Genomic DNA, 21,282 nt, shown 5'->3' with positions numbered 1-21,282 from the left:
TGAACGGTTTGCCTTGGACATGAACCAAGATCATACTATCGTTTTTGAGAAGTGCACCCAGGCACTGAATTTCAAACTCAGGAAATATTTACTGAACATCAATCATATAGGTCCAGGCAGGAATCTATAGCAGTAAACAAACAAACAAGAGCCCTGGAATTTCTACATCTGGAAAGGTGGAATAGATGTACTTTCCCCTGCTCCTGCCAGATGCAACTAAAAACCCTGGACATTAGATATAAAACAAAACAAAAAGACTCTGTAAGGTAGAGACAAGGCAAGAGGCTGACTAGAAGCCTTTAGCAAGACTGGCAGAGATTAAAAAAGAAATGAACAAGTTAAAGTTACCAACTTCAAGAATGAAACTGGAGATTAGCACAGAACCTGCACATATTAAACACGTAACAGAACTCACATAAACTATGACAGTTCACTCGCATCAAATAGGTAACTTAATAAACTGTCCTGTAACTATCAAGATTTTTGAATTTGTAGTTTTCATATTCCAAATGGAAAATTTTACCAAACATTTAAACAATTAACACCCTGTGGCAAACATATGGATGTTTCTCAAAAAAAAAAAACCCTAAGAACAGAACTATCATACAACCCAGCAATTCCATTCCTGGGTATACATATCTGAAATAAAACAAAAACATTAATTCAAAAAAATATATGCATTCCAATGTTTACAGCAGCATAATTTACAATTGTCAAGATATGGAAGCTACCTAAGAGTCTCTCAACAGATAAATGTATAAGGAGGATGTGGTATATACATATACAAAGGCATGCTCTGCTGTGTGCTATGTGCTAAGTTGCTTTAGTCATGCTCAACTCTGTGCAACCCAATGGACTATGGCTTGCCAGGCTCCTCTGTCCATGGGATTCTCCAGGCAAGAAAACTGAAGTGGGTTGCCATGCCCTCCTCTAGGGGATCTTCCTGACCCAGGGACTGAACCCATGTCTCTTGCATCTACCTGCATTGACAGGTGGGTTCTTTGCCAACAGCACCACCTGGGAAGTCCACAATGGCATGTTACTCACTCATTAAAAAAAAGAATGAAATTTTGCTATTTGCAAAAACATAGATGGACTGGTAAAATCAAAGACAAACAAATACTATATGATATCACTTATATGTAGAATCTAAAAAATATAACTAATTAGTAAAAACAGCCAAAAAGAAACAGACTCATAGACACAAAGAACAAATTAGTCGTTAGTAGTGGGAAGGAAGGTGGGAAGGAACAAACAAGAGTAGGAGGTTAAGAAGTACAAACTACTAAAGCAAACACCACACACACACACCAAGAACTAACACCAATTCTAAACAATGTTTTCCATAAAACAGAAGGGGAGGAAGTAATTGCCAGTTCATTTTATGAAGCTAGTATTATCCTGATACCAAAACCAGACAATAAGAGTACAAAAAAAAAAAAAAAATACAAAATATTCTTTAGGAACAGAGATACAAAAATCCCAAACAATTTGTCACTAAGATTCAGCAATATATAAAATGAATTACATACCATGACCAAATAGTTTATTCCAAGGATGAAAACCTAATTCAATATTCAAAAACCAGTCAATGTAATCTACCATATTTAACTGGGTAAAAGAAAAATCACATGATCCTTATCAAGAGATGCTGAAAAAGCATTTGACAAAACCCAATATCCAATCATGATAAAAAGCTCTCAAAATAAAGGGTACTTTCTTAACCAGATAAATAGCACCTAAAAAACTCAACAGTTAACATGACCACTTAATTATTATTAAAGTTCCCCCTAAGGCAGAAAAGTAGGATAAACAAAGCAAGTATGTCTGCTCTCTTCTTACCTAACAGTTTGGAATATACAGTAAAGCAACAAAAGGAAAGAGGCTTACAGATTGGAAATGAAAAAAGAAAACCATCCTTATTTGCAGATGACAATAGTCTACATAGAAAATCTATGCAATCTAACAAAACAACTCCTAGCACTAATAAAAGAGCTCAGCAAGGTACACAAACATCTAAAATTCAATTCTACATAGTAGCAATAAACACACTGAAATACAGCAAGATTTACAACTGCTCAAAAAATCATATACTTAGGTAAAAATTTAATAAAATATGTACAGAATCTATACTGAAAATTACACAGTGCTGAGGAAAGAAATTAAAGATCTAAAAAAACTGACAGACATACCACATTCATGGACTGGAATTCAACATGGTAAAGATGTCAATTCTCTTCGAAATGGTAGAAGTTTAATGTAATCCCTATATGGCAACCTACTCCAGTATCCTCGCCTGGAGAATCCCATGGACAGAGGAACCTGGCAGGTTACAGTCCACAGGGTCGAAAAGACTTGGACACGACTGAAGCAACTTAGCACACACACATGCACTAGTAAAATCTCAACAAGATTCCTGGTGTATATAAATAGGGTTACTCAAAAACTTACATGGAGAAGCAAACTAGGAAAAAGAAGCCAGGAGGAACCAGTACACCCAATTTCAGGAATCACTTTATACCTCTGATAATCAAGACCACACAGTATTGGCTGGAGGGACAAGCACAAAGATCAAATAAAGAAACCAGGGAATTTCAGGGAGTCCAGTGGTTAGAGCTCTGTGCTACTACTGCAGGGAAGAGGTTCAGTCCCTGGTTGGGAAACTAAGACCCATAACCCATGCAGCATGGCCAGGAGAAAAGAAAGAAGAACCCAGAATAAATCAACACAAATAAACATGTTCAACCAAATCTTGAAGAAAGTACAAAACAATTCAGGGAGGAAAAGTCAGATAGAAAAAAGACAGAGGAAAAGGTACCAGTACAACTGGATATTCATAGGGAAAAAACATTAAAATCTTGACGTAAGTCACATACCTTATATAAAAATTAACTCAAAATGGAATACCAACTTAAGTACATAAAGCTATAATGCAGAGGGAGGAGGGGGAAAGGGATAAAACCTTGAAATGTGTTCAGCAAAGAGTTCTTAATTAAACCAAAGCACAATCCATAAAAGAAAAAAGGTATTCATAATCAACTGTACTTCATCAAAATTTAAAACTTTTGTTCTGTTCAAGACTGTTCAGAGTCTGTTCTGAATCTTGACTGTATCAGTGTCAATATCCTGGATGTGATATTGTTAGTTTTGCAAGAGGTTACCACTGGGGTAAACTGTGTAAAAGGTGCATGGAATCTCTGTATTATTTCTCACAACTGTTTGTGAAGCTATAATTATCTCAAAATAAATATAATTAAAATACACACCTGTACATGTTTTAATTAAAACATTCTACAGGCATGTAAATTCAGATAATCAAAAAATATACACAGTGCCATGTAGTGACAGATACTATAAGGAAGAATAAAGCAGGTGAGGGGGACTGAGGATAGAAAAGGAATTACGATGTTAAAGAAAGGTACCGGTCAACAACAAAATTTAGGTTACAAGCAAAAACTTCAAAATGCAGAAATGAAAAATCAACAGATGTTCTTCACAACATTCTCTCCCCATTCTAATCTAACTTACATATCATACACATACTTTAAGCAATTAGTTTAAAATATGGTACTCTTCTCAAATATTTTAAATATTTCTTTTGTCATTTAGGATATCAACTCCACTTCAGTGAAACATTCAAACAAGCTTTTCCAAGATGATTGCCATCATCTTTTTTTACAAGGTGACTAAAACACAGTGAATGTATGAAACTCAACTGCCCAGTCAATAGCCAGCATGCCAGAAATGAGGGGGTCTTAAGCATACTGACTACTCCCCCCATCATATTAGTAATCACAATCTGCCTTGTATTCAAAATTATTTTCACTAGACTCCTTCCCATCATTGAAATGTAAAGTACTATGGAGGGAACCTATTAACGAGATGTCTATTCAAAAGAAGAAAGCCTGTAGCACTGACTTTTGTTCTACTATTACACAAATTAACGTTAAATAATCACTGTGCTTCTGTTCTGTGGTATTGAAGACCCTTGAGAGTCCCCTGGACTGCAAGGAGATCCAACCAGTCCATCCTAAAGGAAATCAGTCCTGAATATTCACTGGAAGGACTGATGCTGGGAAAGACTGAAGCCGGGAGGAGAAGGGGATGACAGAGGATAAGATGGTGGGATGGCATCACCAACTCAATGGACATGAGTATGAGCAAGCTCTGGGAGTTGGTGATGGACAGGGAAGCCTGGCATGCTGCAGTCCACAGGGTTGCAAAGAGTCAGACATGACTGAGTGACTGAATGACTGAATCACCATCTTAGAGAATCTGGAGGTAATGGCATACTTCTCTACTTAGAGCAGAATGGAACAACCTACCCTGAATTTCTCCCTGAGGATCTTTGTAATACCACTTCTGCATTGCTTCGTGCATCAGTGGAACTGAGACTCCCTTAGCTCTGTGTTCTTGCAGTTTCGATGCCAGTCTCTCATCATCTAGTGCACTGTCTTGGAGATAAGCCACCATTTTCTCAGCTTGCTAAAAGAAAAAATTAAATAATGAATTGTGGAAACAAATGATCCTAAATTAATACTTGTACACGTAACTGTCCGTCTCTTTTGGACTACATGATCTGTGAGAGGCACTCTGCAAAAGGACAAAGCAGGCAACAATTTAATTCATCCAATAATGCCATGAAATAGGTACTATCCTCATTTCACAAAGGGGGAAACTTTGTGAACTAAGGCAGGTTCAGGGGTATCAAGTCTTGCTTAAGGTTTCAAAATTATCAAGCAAACTCAAATGAGACTAGAACTGGAACAGATCAAAGTCCAAGCATCTTATCAATACAATATTGTAAAGTAATTAGCCTCCAACTAATAAAAATAAATGGGGGAAAAAAAACAGTGCCATTTAAACAAATAGTCCTATATTATATAAACTAAATCTGTAAAAACATGTTAATAGATCAAAAAGCTCAATTATAATACAATTACAAATAAAATCTTTTACAAGTTTTTATTCCTTTCTGTAATACTTCCTGCCACCAACAACTGTACCCTGAAGGAAAAAGAATTTCCTCTGTAGAAAGCAAGCCATCATTTACCTTACATACAAGCAACAGTATATAAAAATGTTAGGGAACTCTAGAGACATGAATATGATGGTATTTCTGTTTTCTCTGTTACACTTTAGGTGAAAAATATAGAAGACACAGTGCCTCTCCACAGCTGCTTGTATTTGCCATTTCTGGCATTCCATTAATTTCCAAAAGAAAAAAGAAAACAGCTCAGGGCAACCTCAGAAGAGCAAAAAATAATCGGACTTAATGACTACTACATAGCAGAAACTTAAAAGCATGAAATGATCTGAAAGACAATTACTCATACAAATAAATACTAGACATAAAAACAACTTTTTCAGTATACAAAATCTAGTGCACAAAAGTTCCATTTTTGAATATTCATTTAATGCTTCTCAATTTTTATGGCAGTTCGAGAGGCAAGAAAAAAGAAATATGTTGATTTGTACCTGCTCCAAGTGTTTGAGACCCTCTTCATCATCTGGCTCTGTGGAAACACTACCCATTCCAGGAGCACCTACAACTGGCGTTTCAACTGGCCGGAGGACAGGGCTAGGATTGGGAACAGGAGGTGGGAGGATGAGGAGAGGAGAGGCTGTATCTGAAGGAATCTGCGACAGGGGCTGCTGGACATCAGGAACCATTTCTAGAGAGAAAAAAAAATGTAGACAGATGAAAATCCTCTAAAATAGACTCTGAGAAAGAATAACTATCACCAAGTTGAGCAGCTTGCTAACTGGGCTCAACAGATTTGTGAACCATGTCATGAACACTGCTGCTACTTCTTACGTAGAAGTGTGTATTCCTCCCCAGAATGACGAAGTACCTCCATAGGGTGACAACAAGTAAGATTAAAAGGTATCCAGAAAGGGCTTCTACAGTGCCATACGGTGTCACTAGAGTATCTACCCGATAATTATAGATCTACCTCTTGAAAACAAACAGAATTAGTCCAATCCCTTCTTCACATCGTGTCTCTGAGTTGTAAAGACAGTAAAAAGCACTGCAAATCTCCTCAAATACACCATATCTCAGCATGTGAAAGTGAAAGTCGCTCAGTCGTGTCCAATTCTTAATGACCCTAGGGACTACACAGTCCCCGAATTCTCCAGGCCAGAATATTGCAGTGGGTAGCCTTTCCCTTCTCCAGGGGATCTTCCCAACCTAGGGATGGAAACCAGGTCTCCCACATTGCAGGCGGGTTCTTTACCAGCTGAGCTCCAAGAGAAGCATAAAAACCTTCACCTCAGCATAAAAACCTTTATTAAAAACATCTGCAATTACTTTGAATAATTACCTATTTCGACTTATAATTAACATAATTCAATACAATACATTATGCAGGGTAGCAACAAGTTCATTGGGGCTACCTGTACAGAGCAGGAGGTTCTTCACAATAAGAGTAAAGACTACAAAAGAGGTTCTGTCTTGGTTCCTATTTCTAACCTCAGTATTCAGGCTCTTGAGGAGGAAAGGGGGATGGAAGTAATTAGATACAATTGTAGCTTCCCCTTTGAAATCTTGTTTGTTCAATTACAGCAAGCTTCTCCAAAGTCCCATTCCTCTCCACCCTTTGCCAGACTTCTTAAAAGGACAGTGTGACGTCTATACAACTTTCTCTACTTCATCAGCACCCATACCAGCTATAAGGTAACTTCTACTTCCAACAACCCCAGTAAAGCTTCTCTCCCAAAGATAAGCAATCACCCAAAGTGCTCAAACACAATGGTTTTTCCTAGTCCCCATCACTTAACCTTAGGTCCGACGTTATCTTCCCAATTCTAAACTGGAACATTCTCCTTCCTTCCTTTTCCTGCACTCTTCTTCCTGCCTTGCCAAGGTTTTTCTCTGGCTCCTCTATCTACCCTCTAAAAATAGGGATTACCCAGGTTCTGTTCTCAGTCCACTTCTTCTCACTCCTAACAGTGTATGTAATCTTTTAAATGTTCCTTCTCTCTGAGGCCCAGAACTCTTCCCATTGAGCTACAGTCCCCTCACTCTCAACTGCTCTCTGGCTATCTCTATCTAATTTCTCACCAACACCTCCTTGTTCATAACCTGAATTTGTTCTCTCCCCTCCCAAATGTGCTCCTCAAAACTTCCACTCTTTCTCTATTAAGGATACCCTAAATCCTCTCACACACCACATTCATCTTTGACTCTTCCTTCCCCTAATAAACAACAAGCAGTAACTATGTCCTGTCAATTTTTACTCTGAAATCTCATCTGCCACTCCTTCCCTTTACAAGTGCACTGCTCAGGACACCAACAGGTCACAGGGCAGCCCGTCTATCAACACAATCTACTCTTCACACACAGCTTTCAAATGTATGATCCAACCGTTTCCCACCAGCCTCCTTTCCACATCTCACACTTCATCTAAGTAAAAACAGAAACTGATTTCCTGCCCGTGCTTGGATCAGCCCCATTTCCTCGCTGTAGCTTTCACTGCAACCTACTACTGCAATGCCCTCTCCTAATTCATCCTGCTATACCTAACTCCAAATTCTACTTATTAAGACAAGTTCAAAGGCACTTGCTTCCTGATCATTCCAGGAGTGTGCCAATCATGAATTCGTATCATTTTTTTTTTGTCCTAGGTTACTGATATGCACATGCTTTATTTCCCCTATAAATTGTTAAGTCCAATGCACATTTAAGCAGCTTTTCCAAAAGATATGTGTCTAGACCCTACCCTAAAACCTCCTAGAATAAGGCCGTAGATGTGGACATTTAAAAGTATGAACTACAAATGATCTGAAGGCACAGCATAGCTGAAAAATTACTACTACAAATGAAATAGGTCTCAAAATGTACAAGTTTCATGGTACCTGATATATACAGTTGAGATTCAAATACTTGCTGAATTCATTCATCTAACTTTGTTACAAACAACAACAAAAAAAAAATGGAAGGAAAAAAATTCTTGGTTCAAGCTCTCAAAATAGTATTTACTGGGCAAGAAAAAGAACAGTTCTTCATAATGCTGTTTTTTAGAAATAGTGCTGGCTGTTTAAGGAGAAGACACCTAACCTAGCTTGGGACCTTGGGGTGGCAGAGTTTCAGCCCACAGAACAGCGTATATGCTGAGGCACAAAGGCAAGAGAACAAGGCCCATTCCGGGATCTAGCAGGCTGTGAAGCAGACGAGCGGAGTGCAAAGTGCAGAGAGCTTAGTGCTGAAACTGCAGAGGCAGTGCAGGCGCCAGATCACGCAAGGCTCTCACAGGCCAAGGCAACAGGCGTGAATTTTCACGGTGAGAGTCAAAGTTGCTCAGTCGTGTCTGACCCTTTGCACCCACAGTCCATGCAACTCTCCAGGCGAGAATACTGGAGTGGGTAGCCTTTCCCTTCTCCAGGGGATCTTCCCAAACCAGGGATCAAACCCAGGTCTCCCTCATTGCAGGTGGATTCTTTACCAGCTGAGCCACAAGGGAAGCCCAAGAACACTAGAGTGGGTAGCCTATCCCTTCTCCAGGGAATCTTCCCGCCTCAGGAATTGAATCAGGGTCTCCTGCCTTGCAGCCAGATCCTTTAGCAACTGAGCTATCAGGGAAGCTCTAATTTTCATTGTGAATAAATCAATTTACCTTTCAATATCAGGCATTACACTGCCATTTTTTAGTACATACAAGAAAAAACATGGAAATGAACATTAATACTGCCTGTGAAGGTGTATGAGCAACTTAAAATCAATACAGTGACACTGGAGAAGGAGATATAACTTTAAGCTTATTCTCTAGTAAAGGTGATGGGTCTTCCTCAGTTATATTGGCCTCTTTGAAACAATGGCATTATGGTCTGTCATCTGGACACATACACAGTCATTACATAAAAGGAATCTGATATGGAAATCAAACTACTGCAGAGGATCCCAAATCCAGTTTGCTTGACTGATACCAGGGTGGCTGTACCCCTAGGAAGTGATAGTTACCTTGCTGCTTCTAATTCTGTTTTGATGAATTCTGGCATAGATACACAGGGGAAGCAGTGTTTGAGTAGGCAGACTGGTAAAATGGGTTTCCCCTGTGACTCAGTGGTAAAGAATTTGCCTGCAAAGCAGGAGATGCAGGAGAGTCCCATTTGATCCCTGGGTCAGGAAGAACCCCGGGAGTACGGCATGACAATCCACTGCAGTATTCTTGCCTGGAGAATCCCATGGACAAAGGAGCCTGGCAGGCTAAGTCCATAGGGTATCACAGAACTGGACACAACTGAAGTGACTGAGCATGCGCACACACAGGTAAAATAACCTATTCCAATAATTCACCACTAGAAGCAGCTCAAGGAGGCATAAATGAAGCCTATCATATCATTTAATCACTGGTCCCAGCAAAATCCAAGTCTGGCTTGCTGACTGTCATAAATACATACCATCCCCTCTGCTGGAAACTTTGGTTGATAGACTATTATCTGTCCGACTCTCTTCTTCAGCTTTTTCCATTTGCTCAGTTTTGGATTCCTCTTTCCTCTCAAACTGTGGTGCTTCCTGAGGTTGGTCTGAAGGAGAACCTGGTCTAGCAGATGAAGAGGAGGTCTGGGGTGTTTCCTCACTAGCTTCTGCAATAGGAAGCAATCTTAAATTAACAACTTAGGAGACTTAGTTTGATTAAAAATAAAGGGCAAAATGAGCCTTACCAACTCCTACTCTGTCTGGCTTCTCTGCCTCCTTCTTATTTGTCTTATCGGGTTCTTTGGCTTCTTCATTATGGCTGCCCTCAGAGTCGGAGCACTCCTCCCCTTCCTCTACAGGCCGGAAGTCCATCTCCTGCTCTTCTGGAATAGGCTCTTTCTGTACTTTCTGTGGGGAGAAAATAAAGCCAAAGATGAACAGCATATTTGGATTTGGAAGAAGGTCAGTACCTGTGATAACATTTAAAATAAATTTCTTACCTTCAGAGAGAGGAACGCTCCAGATGAGTCAAATGTGCCCATTTCCTCTTCTGCGTCCTCCAAGCACCATTCAGGCAAGCTATCCCTGTCATCATCTATGCTTCCACTGCCGGAGCGCACCCTTCGGTAACCCCGTTCATCATCCCGGTCTCGAAAATCAAACTCAAATCTTCGCCGTCGTTCCATGTGTTCCCGCCAGCCTGCAGAACGAGGGCCATCTGGGATGAGGAGGAGGACACAAACCTTAGAGAAGTTTTGTGACAGTATTCGAAAGAGAAAACCATGGACAGGAAACAAAGGAGAAAATTACAACTGACAGCTAATGCAAATGGATCAACCTATAAAGAAAAAAGTAGGAAATGAAGCAAACGAAGCTCAAAGTTCACAATTATATTCTATGCACCGTCAGTAAGTGACAGCAGTAGTTATCGTCATAAACTACTATCACAACATACTCTTAATTTTTTAAAGATAAACTTAAAAAATTGAAAAAAAAATAAACTTAAAAGATACTACTTTTAAAGGACAGTTCTTCAAAGTATCTACTTTTAATAATCTCTAGAAGTGAACGTCTGACTGAAATGATGATCAGTCACTCATATGGCCCACTCCTAGACTAGACTGAGGCACTGGATATCCTTCCATCCTGAGTCCATGCCCTCCCGTTGGCAAGTCTTAAAGCATTTTCTTTCTTCTGATGAAAATATCATTCTTTATGGATAAGACCAGCCCCCTTGATAATATAACAATATCCACGACATGATGCTATTGTGTCAATTCTTAATACCAGGCTCATCATCTCCACCTACTAGTGTCAGGATCCCATTGGTAATACCAATTCCTCCCACTTCCCAAAACAGTCATGAAATTATAGCACTGACAGGTCATATCTGGCCCACTATCCCAATTATATATTTCATGAAACAAAACCTTTGACAGCAGAAGTAACCTGCATAACAAAGGAACTGGAATCCAATCCTGCATCCTCTACTGCTTTTTCCACAGTAATAGGTTTGCTTTCCTTTCCCTTTTCTCTTAACTCTCTCTAGGGAGTTTTAATTTCCGTGGAATATCCCCAGGGACATTCCTAAATCCACCCTTGCATATTACTTAGAACATCTACTTTCCAACAGAAAACAACTGCCCAAGAAGAGAAGATCTAAGTAAAAAAACAAAACAAAACAAAAAAAACAGGTGGGGGGGAGTCCTCTTGTTAATACTGACAAATATCTGAATCTAAGAGTTTTAAAAAGATGCAAGTTTTATCCTATTATGATTTTATATCCTTGACTGCTCTCTCAGAGGGAGATATGCAAAAAAAAAAAAAAAAAAAAAGAAAAGAAAAAGGTCAAAGTTAAATGTTACTGTACTCTTGAGGCCCAATTTGCTAAAACCTGTGATCTAAAAATCAAACTGAAAACCAAAGGGCAAAACTGTTAAAACATCAAATACAGGCAGCATCTTATAAGCCTCTTAAAGTGAAAGGGTGGCTCACTGAGGCATGTCTGACGCTTTGTGACCCCATGGACTGTAGCCCACCAGGCCCCTCTGTTTCATGGAATTCTCCAGGCAAAAATACTGGACTGGGTTGCCATTTCCTTCTCCAGGGGATTTTCTGCACCCAGGAATTGAACCCAGGTCTCCTGCACTGCAGGCAGATTCTTTTTTTCACTGTCTGAGCCACCAGGCAAGTCTCATAAGTCACTTACAAAAACGGAAGAAAACTTTATTCTCCCCTTTCCCACACTTTACTTACAACAAAACACAATTTATTGCCTCCTATGAAAATGAAGGAGTTTTATAACGAGATTGTCTAAGTAAACCTAGAGCCATTATCCCAAAGAAGTATTCATGATCAAAAGCTGAATTCCAGACTGCTCTGTCTGCTGCTCTCATTTCTAAGTATGCACTGCGATAGGAATCTATCCTTCTAGGCATGTGGCTCATGTTTCCCTCTAAGTTTCCTAAGTTCACCTCCCAGAGCGGGTGCTCTGCTGTCCTTAATGCTCCCAACTCCATATGTACCCAGTTGTGAGATGTACTTTAATAAAACTACACCCTATAATTGTTTTGTTGTCTTAAATAGTTAATAAAATTTTATTCATGGAACTAAATGTACCAGATAAGGCACATCTATAGCTTATTAAGACTGACCACTGCTTTATAGACCTTAAATCTGAACGAAATTATGATACTATTTTCTTAAGTCAAATCACTGTATTTAAAATTTTAATCAAATCTAATAAAAGATTAACCAAAATGTTAAGATAGTAACTAATAACAACTGATATAATCAGACTTGCTTTTAATATGCTGGGTTTAAAAAGTAGATTTTTTTTATTGCATATTTACACTGTTCAGCCCCCATGTATCTTTATGTCCCACAAATTGTCTTTTTAAAATAAATGGATTAAAAAAACTGGAAAATTGCCAAGCTGATGACAAAACTGACGTGAAAGTCAAATTTCACTGGAAAGAAAGATTTACAAAAGATAGGGGGACAAAAAAAGAGACAATATATATCCAAAATCTAAACTCTTGGGTGAGGTGGTAAGTGGCAGAATATAACACTGTTTTACTTTTAACTCACTTTAACAGAATGAACATTAGACCTTCGGGCTCAGAAACACTGTTCATCTTCCAAAACATTCACGTTGTTTGTTTTTGATCAGCTGGAACTTTCTTCTCACTCAGCCCAAATCCCATCCATTCTTTCACTGAATGCTTGTTGGGAACATAGTCTATAAGCCCCTCTGCTTACAGGCAAGCTCAGCACAAAAATCCCATAATGCCCTAAAGAGAATTGTAAGATCTGGTTGCCCAGGACACAGATTGATAAGAACTGCCTAGATAACTGTGATACAAACAATGCCCACTAATGACAGAAATCTCTCCCAAGAGGCAGCCAGTGAGGAGTTGATGTAAAAGGATTATGATTCTATCCCGGCATCACCGACTCGATGGGCATGAGTTTGAGTAAACTCCGGGAGTTGGTGATGGACAGGGAGGCCTGGCGTGCTGCGATTCATGGGGTCGCAAAGAGTCAGACACGACTGAGAGACTTAACTGACTAACTGAATGATTAACTTCACTAAGTGTCCACCTATCCACAACTCCATAAAGGACCCTAAAGGCCAGTTATAATGTTTACTCAGGCCAATGACTTGTTAATAACTTGATTCTTTTAAGTAAATGAAAACAGCTTACATTATTATCAGTTCAGTTCAGTTACTCAGTCGTGTCCAACTCTTTGTGACTCCATGGACTGCAGCATGTCAGGCTTCCCTGTCTATCACCAACTCCTGGAGCTTACTCAGACTCACGTCCATCCAGTCGGTGATGCCATCTAACCCATCTAATCCTCTGTCGTCCACTTCTCCTGTCTTCAGTCTTTCCCAGCATTACATTATTATACCTTCCTCTATTAAAGTAAGCTTCCTTGGCATAGAGTCAGTACATAAAATAATGTTATGCATGTGAAATTCAAAAGACATGTGCACACTCTTTGCATGCTTCAGTTCTGCATGACCCAGGGGCATCTGACGCTCATGAGGCATGGGATCAGCACTTGGGTAGGGAGCGAGCTCGGACACAAAGCACCAGTGTCTTCAATTACCAGCACATCTAATGTCGGGAAGAGCAGTCTGAAACCTCCTTAAGAGTCAAACAGAAGAGCTTACAAAACCACTAGTCATGACTAATCTCTCTCCTTCTAAAGTTAGAGAGACAAAAGCATAAACTTATGATTATGCTTCTGACCTAGGTTTAAAGTTTATTCTTCAAATAAGAAGAAATCACATTTTCAAGACAAAAAAGGAATAAATCCTTTCTTATGTAGGAAAAAAAAAAAACTCACTTCAGGGAGAGCACATATTCCTAAGTAAGCATAAAATTACCACATAAAAAAGCATGCTGAAAAAAGATTCAGAGACGTAGAAAAACCAATGAAATCCTCTCTCATTTTTACAGTTAAGGGCAGGTGCTTCCCATTAAACCACACTGCCCCAGAAAATGAAAAGTGAGTTTTTCTAATCAACTGAACAGGTGCGGGGAATTTTTATGTTAAATTTTTTTGTGGTAACAAGACTGAGTGTGATAACATAAATATGACTCCCCTCTTTTTTCTTTATCAGTTTAGGTTTTCCACTTTATTCTTAAGAATTCCTGCAAAATCCTTGCTTCCTTGGGTCCCTGCGTGCTTCTGCTCAACAGGGTTCTTACCAGGGCTGTGGGGCCGCCACCTTTCTCCATCCCTTCTTGATCCAGCTAGTCGCCAGCCTCCATCTTCATCTTCTCCATTCTGTTCCTCTCTAAAAATACGCCAATTTTCACTCTCTGATCGTATAAATTCATGCTTTCTTCCCACTGACACTGGTCCGCCTTCCTCAAAATTTGGTCTCCCTGTAAAGAAATTGAATAACCATAAGCCTCAGACAGCGAGGATTTTGAAAACAAACTTAATTGCTCAAATCAAGCTTTTCTGCAAATATATCCCTCTCAATGTTCAGGCAGTATAAATAAAATAACTGTGGATATATGAATATATTATTAGACACACTTCTTAAAGCTGAATGTTCAAAGACTGAGCAATAATTTTTTCAAACACAACTAATATGTGCTTTTTTTTTTTTAAGTCATGCAGTGAAAAGTAAATCAACTGTCCCCTACACAAGATCACCCAGAGTAAAACCACCATCAACAGTTTCTTACAAAGCCTTTCAAAAACTGACCGTGGCTATACTTACGCATGTATACAAACTCCCCATTCACACTCCCCCTCTCCCCTCAGACTGCTACACGGGCGGCTCTGTGCCCTTCCCATTTTCACCTGGCAATCCTTCCTTACCAGCATGTCCCTTTTTTTCCCTAAGTCATACAATTCTTTTAACTATCTGATTTAGTAAAGCAACGTATTTAATATCAACTTCTACCAGTGATTCTGTCCAAAAGGGTATTTATTGGTAAACTTCAACCTCTTTTATTCCAAACAGATTGTAAACTCAGAAATAGGAAGTATAAGCTACAACTTGTCCTTTACTCTGGCACCCAGGACATTATAGGCATAAAACAAATTGCTTTTGAACAAAATCTAAAGCTAAGTTATGTCTAACTGGATACAACTCAAGAGTTACATTAACAGTAAAAGAGAGACTGTTATACCTAAAAAACTAAATTGGTACTTTCAAAAGACAAGATAAATCTAAACCATGCAAATTTGTTAGTCACTATAACTATACCACATGTGCTAACATATGTAATTCATAACAAACTATAGAAAATTTCACATTAAAGTATGTGGTTGAAAATCTAAAACATACACTGGAATCCTCAGTTTATAAAAGTTACATATTCTCTCAGTGATAATCTCAATTCTTTTCAATAAACTGTATTAAAGTGAAAAAAAACTGTATATTTGAAAATGAGGAAATTCTACTCATCCTCTTATATTCCATTTCACATGTTATATTAAGAGTCCCTATCCTGTTTACCCAAACAGTTATTAGGTTGTTATCAAGTACTGGGTTGGCCAAAAAGTTCCTTTGGGTTGTTCTATTACACAATAAAATATCTTGGAATTGAGGGGGGCTGGGTACAATTATTTGCTGGGCAAAATCTTATTACTATAGGCAGCCTCTAAGACAACTCTCAACAATCCCTGCCTTCTGATCTTTGTGTAATTACCTCACCTTAAGTGTGGGCTGGACTTACTGACTTGCTCCTAACAAACAGAATCCAGTAGACCTGATTGAGATGTCACTGCTGATACTGAGTTAAAAACTTCCATCTTGGAGGCTCTCTCTGAGGGAATCCAGCAGCCCTGCTGTGAGGCAGCCGTGTGAGAAGCCCACATGGCACAGAACTAAGGCTTGCCAATAGCCTCGTGAGTGGGTGTGGAAGTGGATCCAACCCCAATCGAGCCCTGAAATGACTGAAACTGCACAGAAGACCCAGGCCAGACCTAAGCTAAGAGACGGAGCGAAGCTGCTTCCGTCCTGGCCCACAGAAACTGAGAGAATAAATGCATGCTGTTTACAGCCACTAAGTTTTGGAGTAACTTGTTACACGGCCATAGTTAACAAAAACACTCATTTAACCAATTTAATCTTCGTAACAATCCTCAGTATTAGAAATTATTTTTTCAATTTTACAGCTGAGAATGTTGAGGGTCAAAAAGATAACCCATGGGAACTGTCCAAAATCACACACCACTGTTTAAATGACGTAACTACAATTCTCATGTTAATCTTCTGACTCATTTAACAAATATTTATTGCACAGCAAGTACCAAGTTTTATGAATTTAACTATAGGTACATTCCACATCTACCCTTGGGATAGAAAGGTTAGACATTCCAAGCTCTCCTGCTCAGAGTAAGAAGGGACAAGACATTTTAAAAAGCCCACATCTATTATATGACTTGATGAAAAATACAGCTATATATACAGAAGAAAAATTTAAAACAAAGAAATCCCTAATGTGTATAAATTGGTAAGTGATAGGAAATAACTTTTAACCCATGTAATTTTTCAGTCGCAAGTAATACGTGCCAGGCACATTGGGAATACAAATACCTGATGGATGAACTGATCAAAACACTCATTTCCATCTACTTTTACACTAAGGCTCTGAGAAGTAATGAAAGCACCAAAATAAGCACCCTCTCCCCCCGCAAAAAAAAACACCCACTAATGACTATGCCAAAGCCTTTGACTGTGTGGATCACAATAAACTGTGGAAAATTCTGAGATGGGAATACCAGGCCACCTGACCTGTCTCTTGAGAAACCTGTATGCAGGTCAGGAAGCAACAGTTAGAACTGGACATGGAACAACAGACTGGTTCCAAATAGGAAAAGGAGTACACAAGGCTATATACTGTCACCCTGCTTATTTAACTTATATGCAGAGTACATCATGAGAAATGCTGGGCTGGAGGAAACACAAACTGGAATCAAGATTTGCCGGGAGAAATATCAATAACCTCAGATATGCAGGGAGTTAGTTCTCTGGTGGCTCAGGCAGTAAAGCATCTGCCTACAATGCAGGAGACCCGGGTTCGACCCTGGTGGCTCAGACAGTAAAGCGTCTGCCTACAATGCGGGAGACCCGGGTTCGATCCCTGGGTCGGGAAAATCCCCTGGAGAAGTAAATGGCAACCCACTCCAGTACTCTTGCCTGGAAAATCCCATGGTCGGAGAAGCGTGATAGGCTACTGTCCATGGGGCTGCAAAGAGTCAGACGCAACTGAGCCACTTCCCTTACCTTTCCGGTACTCTTGCCTGGAAAATCCCATTGACGGAGCATGGTAAGCTATACAGTCCATGGGGTTGCAAAGGGTCGGACACGACTGAGTGACTTCATTTCACTTCAGATATGCAGATGACACCACCCTTATGGCAAAAAGTGAAGAAGAACTAAAGAACCTCTTGATGAAAGTGAAAGAGGAGAGTGAAAAAGAGTTGGCTTAAAGTTCAACATTCAGAAAACTAAGATCATGGCATCCGGCCCCATCACTTCATGGGAAATAGATGAGGAAACAGTGGCTGACTTTATTTTTCTGGGCTCCAAAATCACTGCAGATGGTGACTGCAGCCATGAAAATAAAAAAGACACTCCTTGGAAGGGAAGTTATGACCAACCTAGACAGCATATTAAAAAGCAGAGACATTACTTTGTCAACAAAGGTCTGTCTAGTCAAGGCTATGGTTTTTCCAGTGCTCATGTATGGATGTGAGAGTTGGACTATAAAGAAAGCTGAGTGCCGAAGAATTGATGCTTTTGAACTGTGGTGTTGGAGAAGACCCCTGAGAGTCCCTTGGACTGCAAGGAGATCCAACCAGTCCATCCTAAAGGAGATCAGTCCTGGGTGTTCACTGGAAGGACTGATATAGAAGCTGAAACTCCAATATTTTGGCCACCTGATGCGAAGAGCTGACTCATTTGAAAAGACCCTGATGCTGGGAAAGATTGAGGGCAGGAGGACAAGGGGATGACGGAGGATGAGATGGTTGGATGGCATCACCGACACAATGGACACGGGTTTGGGTGGACTCCGGGAGTTGGTGATAGACAGGGAGGCCTGGCGTGCTGCAGTTCATGGGGTCGCAAAGAGTCGGACACGACTGAGTGACTGAACTGAACGGCAAAATGCTTAACTGATCAAAAATTGGTCATCATAATTTTTTCTAACAGATGGTAAGTTGCAAAAAAAAAATTAAAGATACTAAAAATAAAAATACCAATTCCTCAATCTTAGAAATAAAACTGTACGCACTTACAGCTAGCTTTTACATAACATTTTAAAAACGTAGTTTCAATCAGTATACCCACTATTTCAAAATCTACTTTCCATTTAAACAGCAAATATTTCTCTGTGATTATGTATCTTTGTTGTTGTTCAGTTGCTAGGTCATGCCCAACTTATCTTAATAATAATATGAATGGATATATACTAGGTTTACCCTGCTGCTGTTGCAAACTGCTAGGTAATTCCCCACGGGACACTTACTTCATAACTAATTTATTGAGAACTAGATAACTTAGGAACAGATATCTGTGTGGTATGTGTTTTGCTTTTCTGAACCACTTCTTCTGAAAAAAGCTTCAAAGAGCAAAATTACTAGGTCAAATGACAGACTTCATATAGTGACATACCTTTTTCTCCTCCTCAAAAAAAGGTGTAGGTAAGACCACCAGATCACTTAAGATTATCAAAGCTAATAAGCGCTGTTACCTCTTTGAAGCTTTTCTACATTAATGGTTGTAACACAGTATACTAATGTGGCTCAAATATGAATTTCCAAATCAAAGATTTTTCATATTATTTGCTGTTTTCAGCAGCCTGAATTTACATAAACACTAGCCCATTCCAGTGAGGGGGGTACCTCGTTGTGGTTTTGATTTGAACTTCTCTAACAATTAGAGACATTTAGCATCTTTCCCTGTCCTACAAGCCATTTCTATTTCTTCTTAGGAGAAATGTCTATTTAGATCTGCCCATTTTTCACTTAGGTTGTCTAGTTTTTGTTGCTGATTGTATGAGCTGTTTGTACTGTTTGCAAATATTTTCTCCCATTCTGTAGTGCGTCTGGCTTCTTTCACTAACCTTATAGGAAATTCACCCACATAGTTACAGAGAACATAAGCTTGTTCTTTTGCACTGTGATATGGGATCTCATTGTATGAACAGACAATTTATTACTCGACTACTGATTTTGGTTGATTCTATTTTTTTGCTATTATAAACTGTGCTGTGACAAACATTCTTGAATATGAAATTTGGTAAGCATATGTTTGCATTTCTGTTGGTCTTCACCTAGGAGTGAAACTGCTGGCCATAAGGTATATTCAACTTAGTGCTAAGTACTACTGAGTATTTTCCCAAAGAAATAGTACTAAATAGTACTACTTTATCATTTTTTGTTTGCTTGTTTACTCAAACCTCTAGCACATTAAGATGAGGGCTTTCTCCATGGACAAATATTAACATTAAAAACACAGGATTAAAACTAAAGAAGAGACTTAAGACACAACACTTACCCTCCTGTCCACTGCCCAGGGATACACACATAAACAAATGAGTTGACAGCTTACAGACTGACAAACTGTACTGAAATAGCTCGTACAATCCTCACAATTACCACAAGGGCTGGCTCAGGCTTGGTCACCCCCATTACCCCTGTGGGCAAACGGATGCCCTGGGGGACCCTCTCAGCCACACGGCCGTGCTGTGCTGTGCAGAGTCACTCAGTCGTGTCCAACTCTGTGAGACCCCAAGGCCTGCAGCCCACCAGGCTCCTCTGTCCATGGGACTCTTCAGGCAAGAATACTAGAGTGGGTTGCCATGACCTCCTCCAGGGGATCTTCCCAACCCAGGGATGGAACCCAGGTCTCCCGCATTGCAGGTGGATTCTTTACCATCTGAGCTACCAGGGAAGCCCATTACCCAGCTGAGTAGTCACTAAATCAGAAAGAGAACACAGATGTTCAAACTCCTAATCCAGGGTTTACTCACAAATTAAACCCATCAGAAGCAGCCAGAAATGCTGCAAAAACTAAAGAAGAAAGAGGAAGTTCTAGAATCTAAGTCTAAAGTACTCTTAAAAAAAAAAAAAAGATACCATGCACAGAAAAGCTTGGGGCCAGAGACTGCCAAGATTCCTAAAGGGAACTAAATTTGTTAATCCTCCAGCAGACAAACATGTCAAAATGTGTACCCCTGAAACAATGTTAAGATCAACTTGTATATTAACAATATAACAATTTTACTCGAAATAAGTATCTTGAGGGGAAAAATGACTTTAAGTACCATCTAATAAAATACACATTTCCAAAACTATCCCATATACAAAGAATTCCTCTAAAACATGAAAATAAATCCTTTACAACCTAAATGATTACAGCAGATTTATATTTGTGTAAATCTGAGTGGGAAGTGGGGGGTTCCAAAGAGAACTTCAACTCTATAATGAGTTAAATAAACACATACTTGTGTATTACTGATACAATTAAATGATAAAGTTGTTCACAGGCAACTCAAAAGACAGTATCTACTAAAGTTCCTTTAAGGTCTACAAATTATAGGGCTCCACAGTGACCGGAGCTAAAATGAATGAGGGACACCCACATGGCCTTTCTCAGCACTTAAGTCTTTCTCCTTCTATAACATCTGCAATATGAGAAAGCTGAGTAACCAAATGTTTTAGCTGACTTTAAAAAACATCTTAACAGATTAACCTTGTAAACTTGTAAACAAGATGATTAAAAGCACACATAATTAAATAACTTAAAAATTGATGCCTGAACCAAATATTCCTAACCATAGTCAATGAGAGAGCTTGTGGGTAGTGAATCCTTAAACTGGAAGCACACAGCACGTGGGCATGCCTGTCTTTTTTCAGGAAAAAGGGTCAATGTTTCTGCCAGAGTCTCAAAGGTATCTATGACCCCTAAAAGGTAAAAAAATATAAGTGGCATTCAATATGGCAAACATGACAGTTTTATGAGCAAACTGTACTACCTGTAAAAACTGTAATTTTATATTCATATATCTTCAAGATATACAGAAAGTGCTAAAATACAGTGTACTACATATATAAATACTTTCCCCAATGGCAGTAGACACTTGGTTGTTTCTGCCTTAATGCATTAAGTCTAATAGGACTCATCTAAAATTAATATAAAATTAAAACGCAATATTGGTTTTAGTCTGGTCTAACTAAGTGGACTTCCTAAGGAGAAAGAGCAGTTAAAGGGCACCTGTGTGCATGTTTGACTTGCAGCCAGAAATGGTGTTTATGGAAAACTTCAGATGGAGCAAAAGGGCACTCAGCCAACAAAATCTACAGCTGTGAGACTTGGA

General features: G+C 39.3%; 1 protein-coding gene across 10 annotated transcripts in view; it reads right to left on the bottom strand.

Moving 5' to 3' along the window:
* The window catches only part of GIGYF2 (GRB10 interacting GYF protein 2), a 127,752-nt gene that overhangs the window by 37,525 nt on the left and 68,945 nt on the right, over positions 1-21,282 (bottom strand). For 9 of the 10 annotated variants that reach the window (XM_065916814.1, XM_065916847.1, XM_065916851.1 and 6 more), the window contains 6 exons: positions 14,143-14,322; positions 9,922-10,139; positions 9,667-9,829; positions 9,403-9,588; positions 5,479-5,675; positions 4,326-4,485 (listed from right to left, as the gene is read on the bottom strand). In XM_065916814.1, the coding sequence (XP_065772886.1) occupies positions 4,326-4,485; positions 5,479-5,675; positions 9,403-9,588; positions 9,667-9,829; positions 9,922-10,139; positions 14,143-14,322 (1,104 nt within the window). The remainder of the gene's footprint in view (positions 1-4,325; positions 4,486-5,478; positions 5,676-9,402; positions 9,589-9,666; positions 9,830-9,921; positions 10,140-14,142; positions 14,323-21,282) is intronic. The other variant, XM_065916857.1, reaches the window with a different exon arrangement.

The sequence above is a fragment of the Muntiacus reevesi genome, chromosome 1 (genome assembly GCF_963930625.1).
Source record: "Muntiacus reevesi chromosome 1, mMunRee1.1, whole genome shotgun sequence".
In the NCBI taxonomy this organism is placed as follows: Eukaryota; Metazoa; Chordata; class Mammalia; order Artiodactyla; family Cervidae; genus Muntiacus; species Muntiacus reevesi.
Note: the sequence above shows the minus strand (reverse complement) of the source record. Positions and strands in the feature narration are given on the sequence as shown.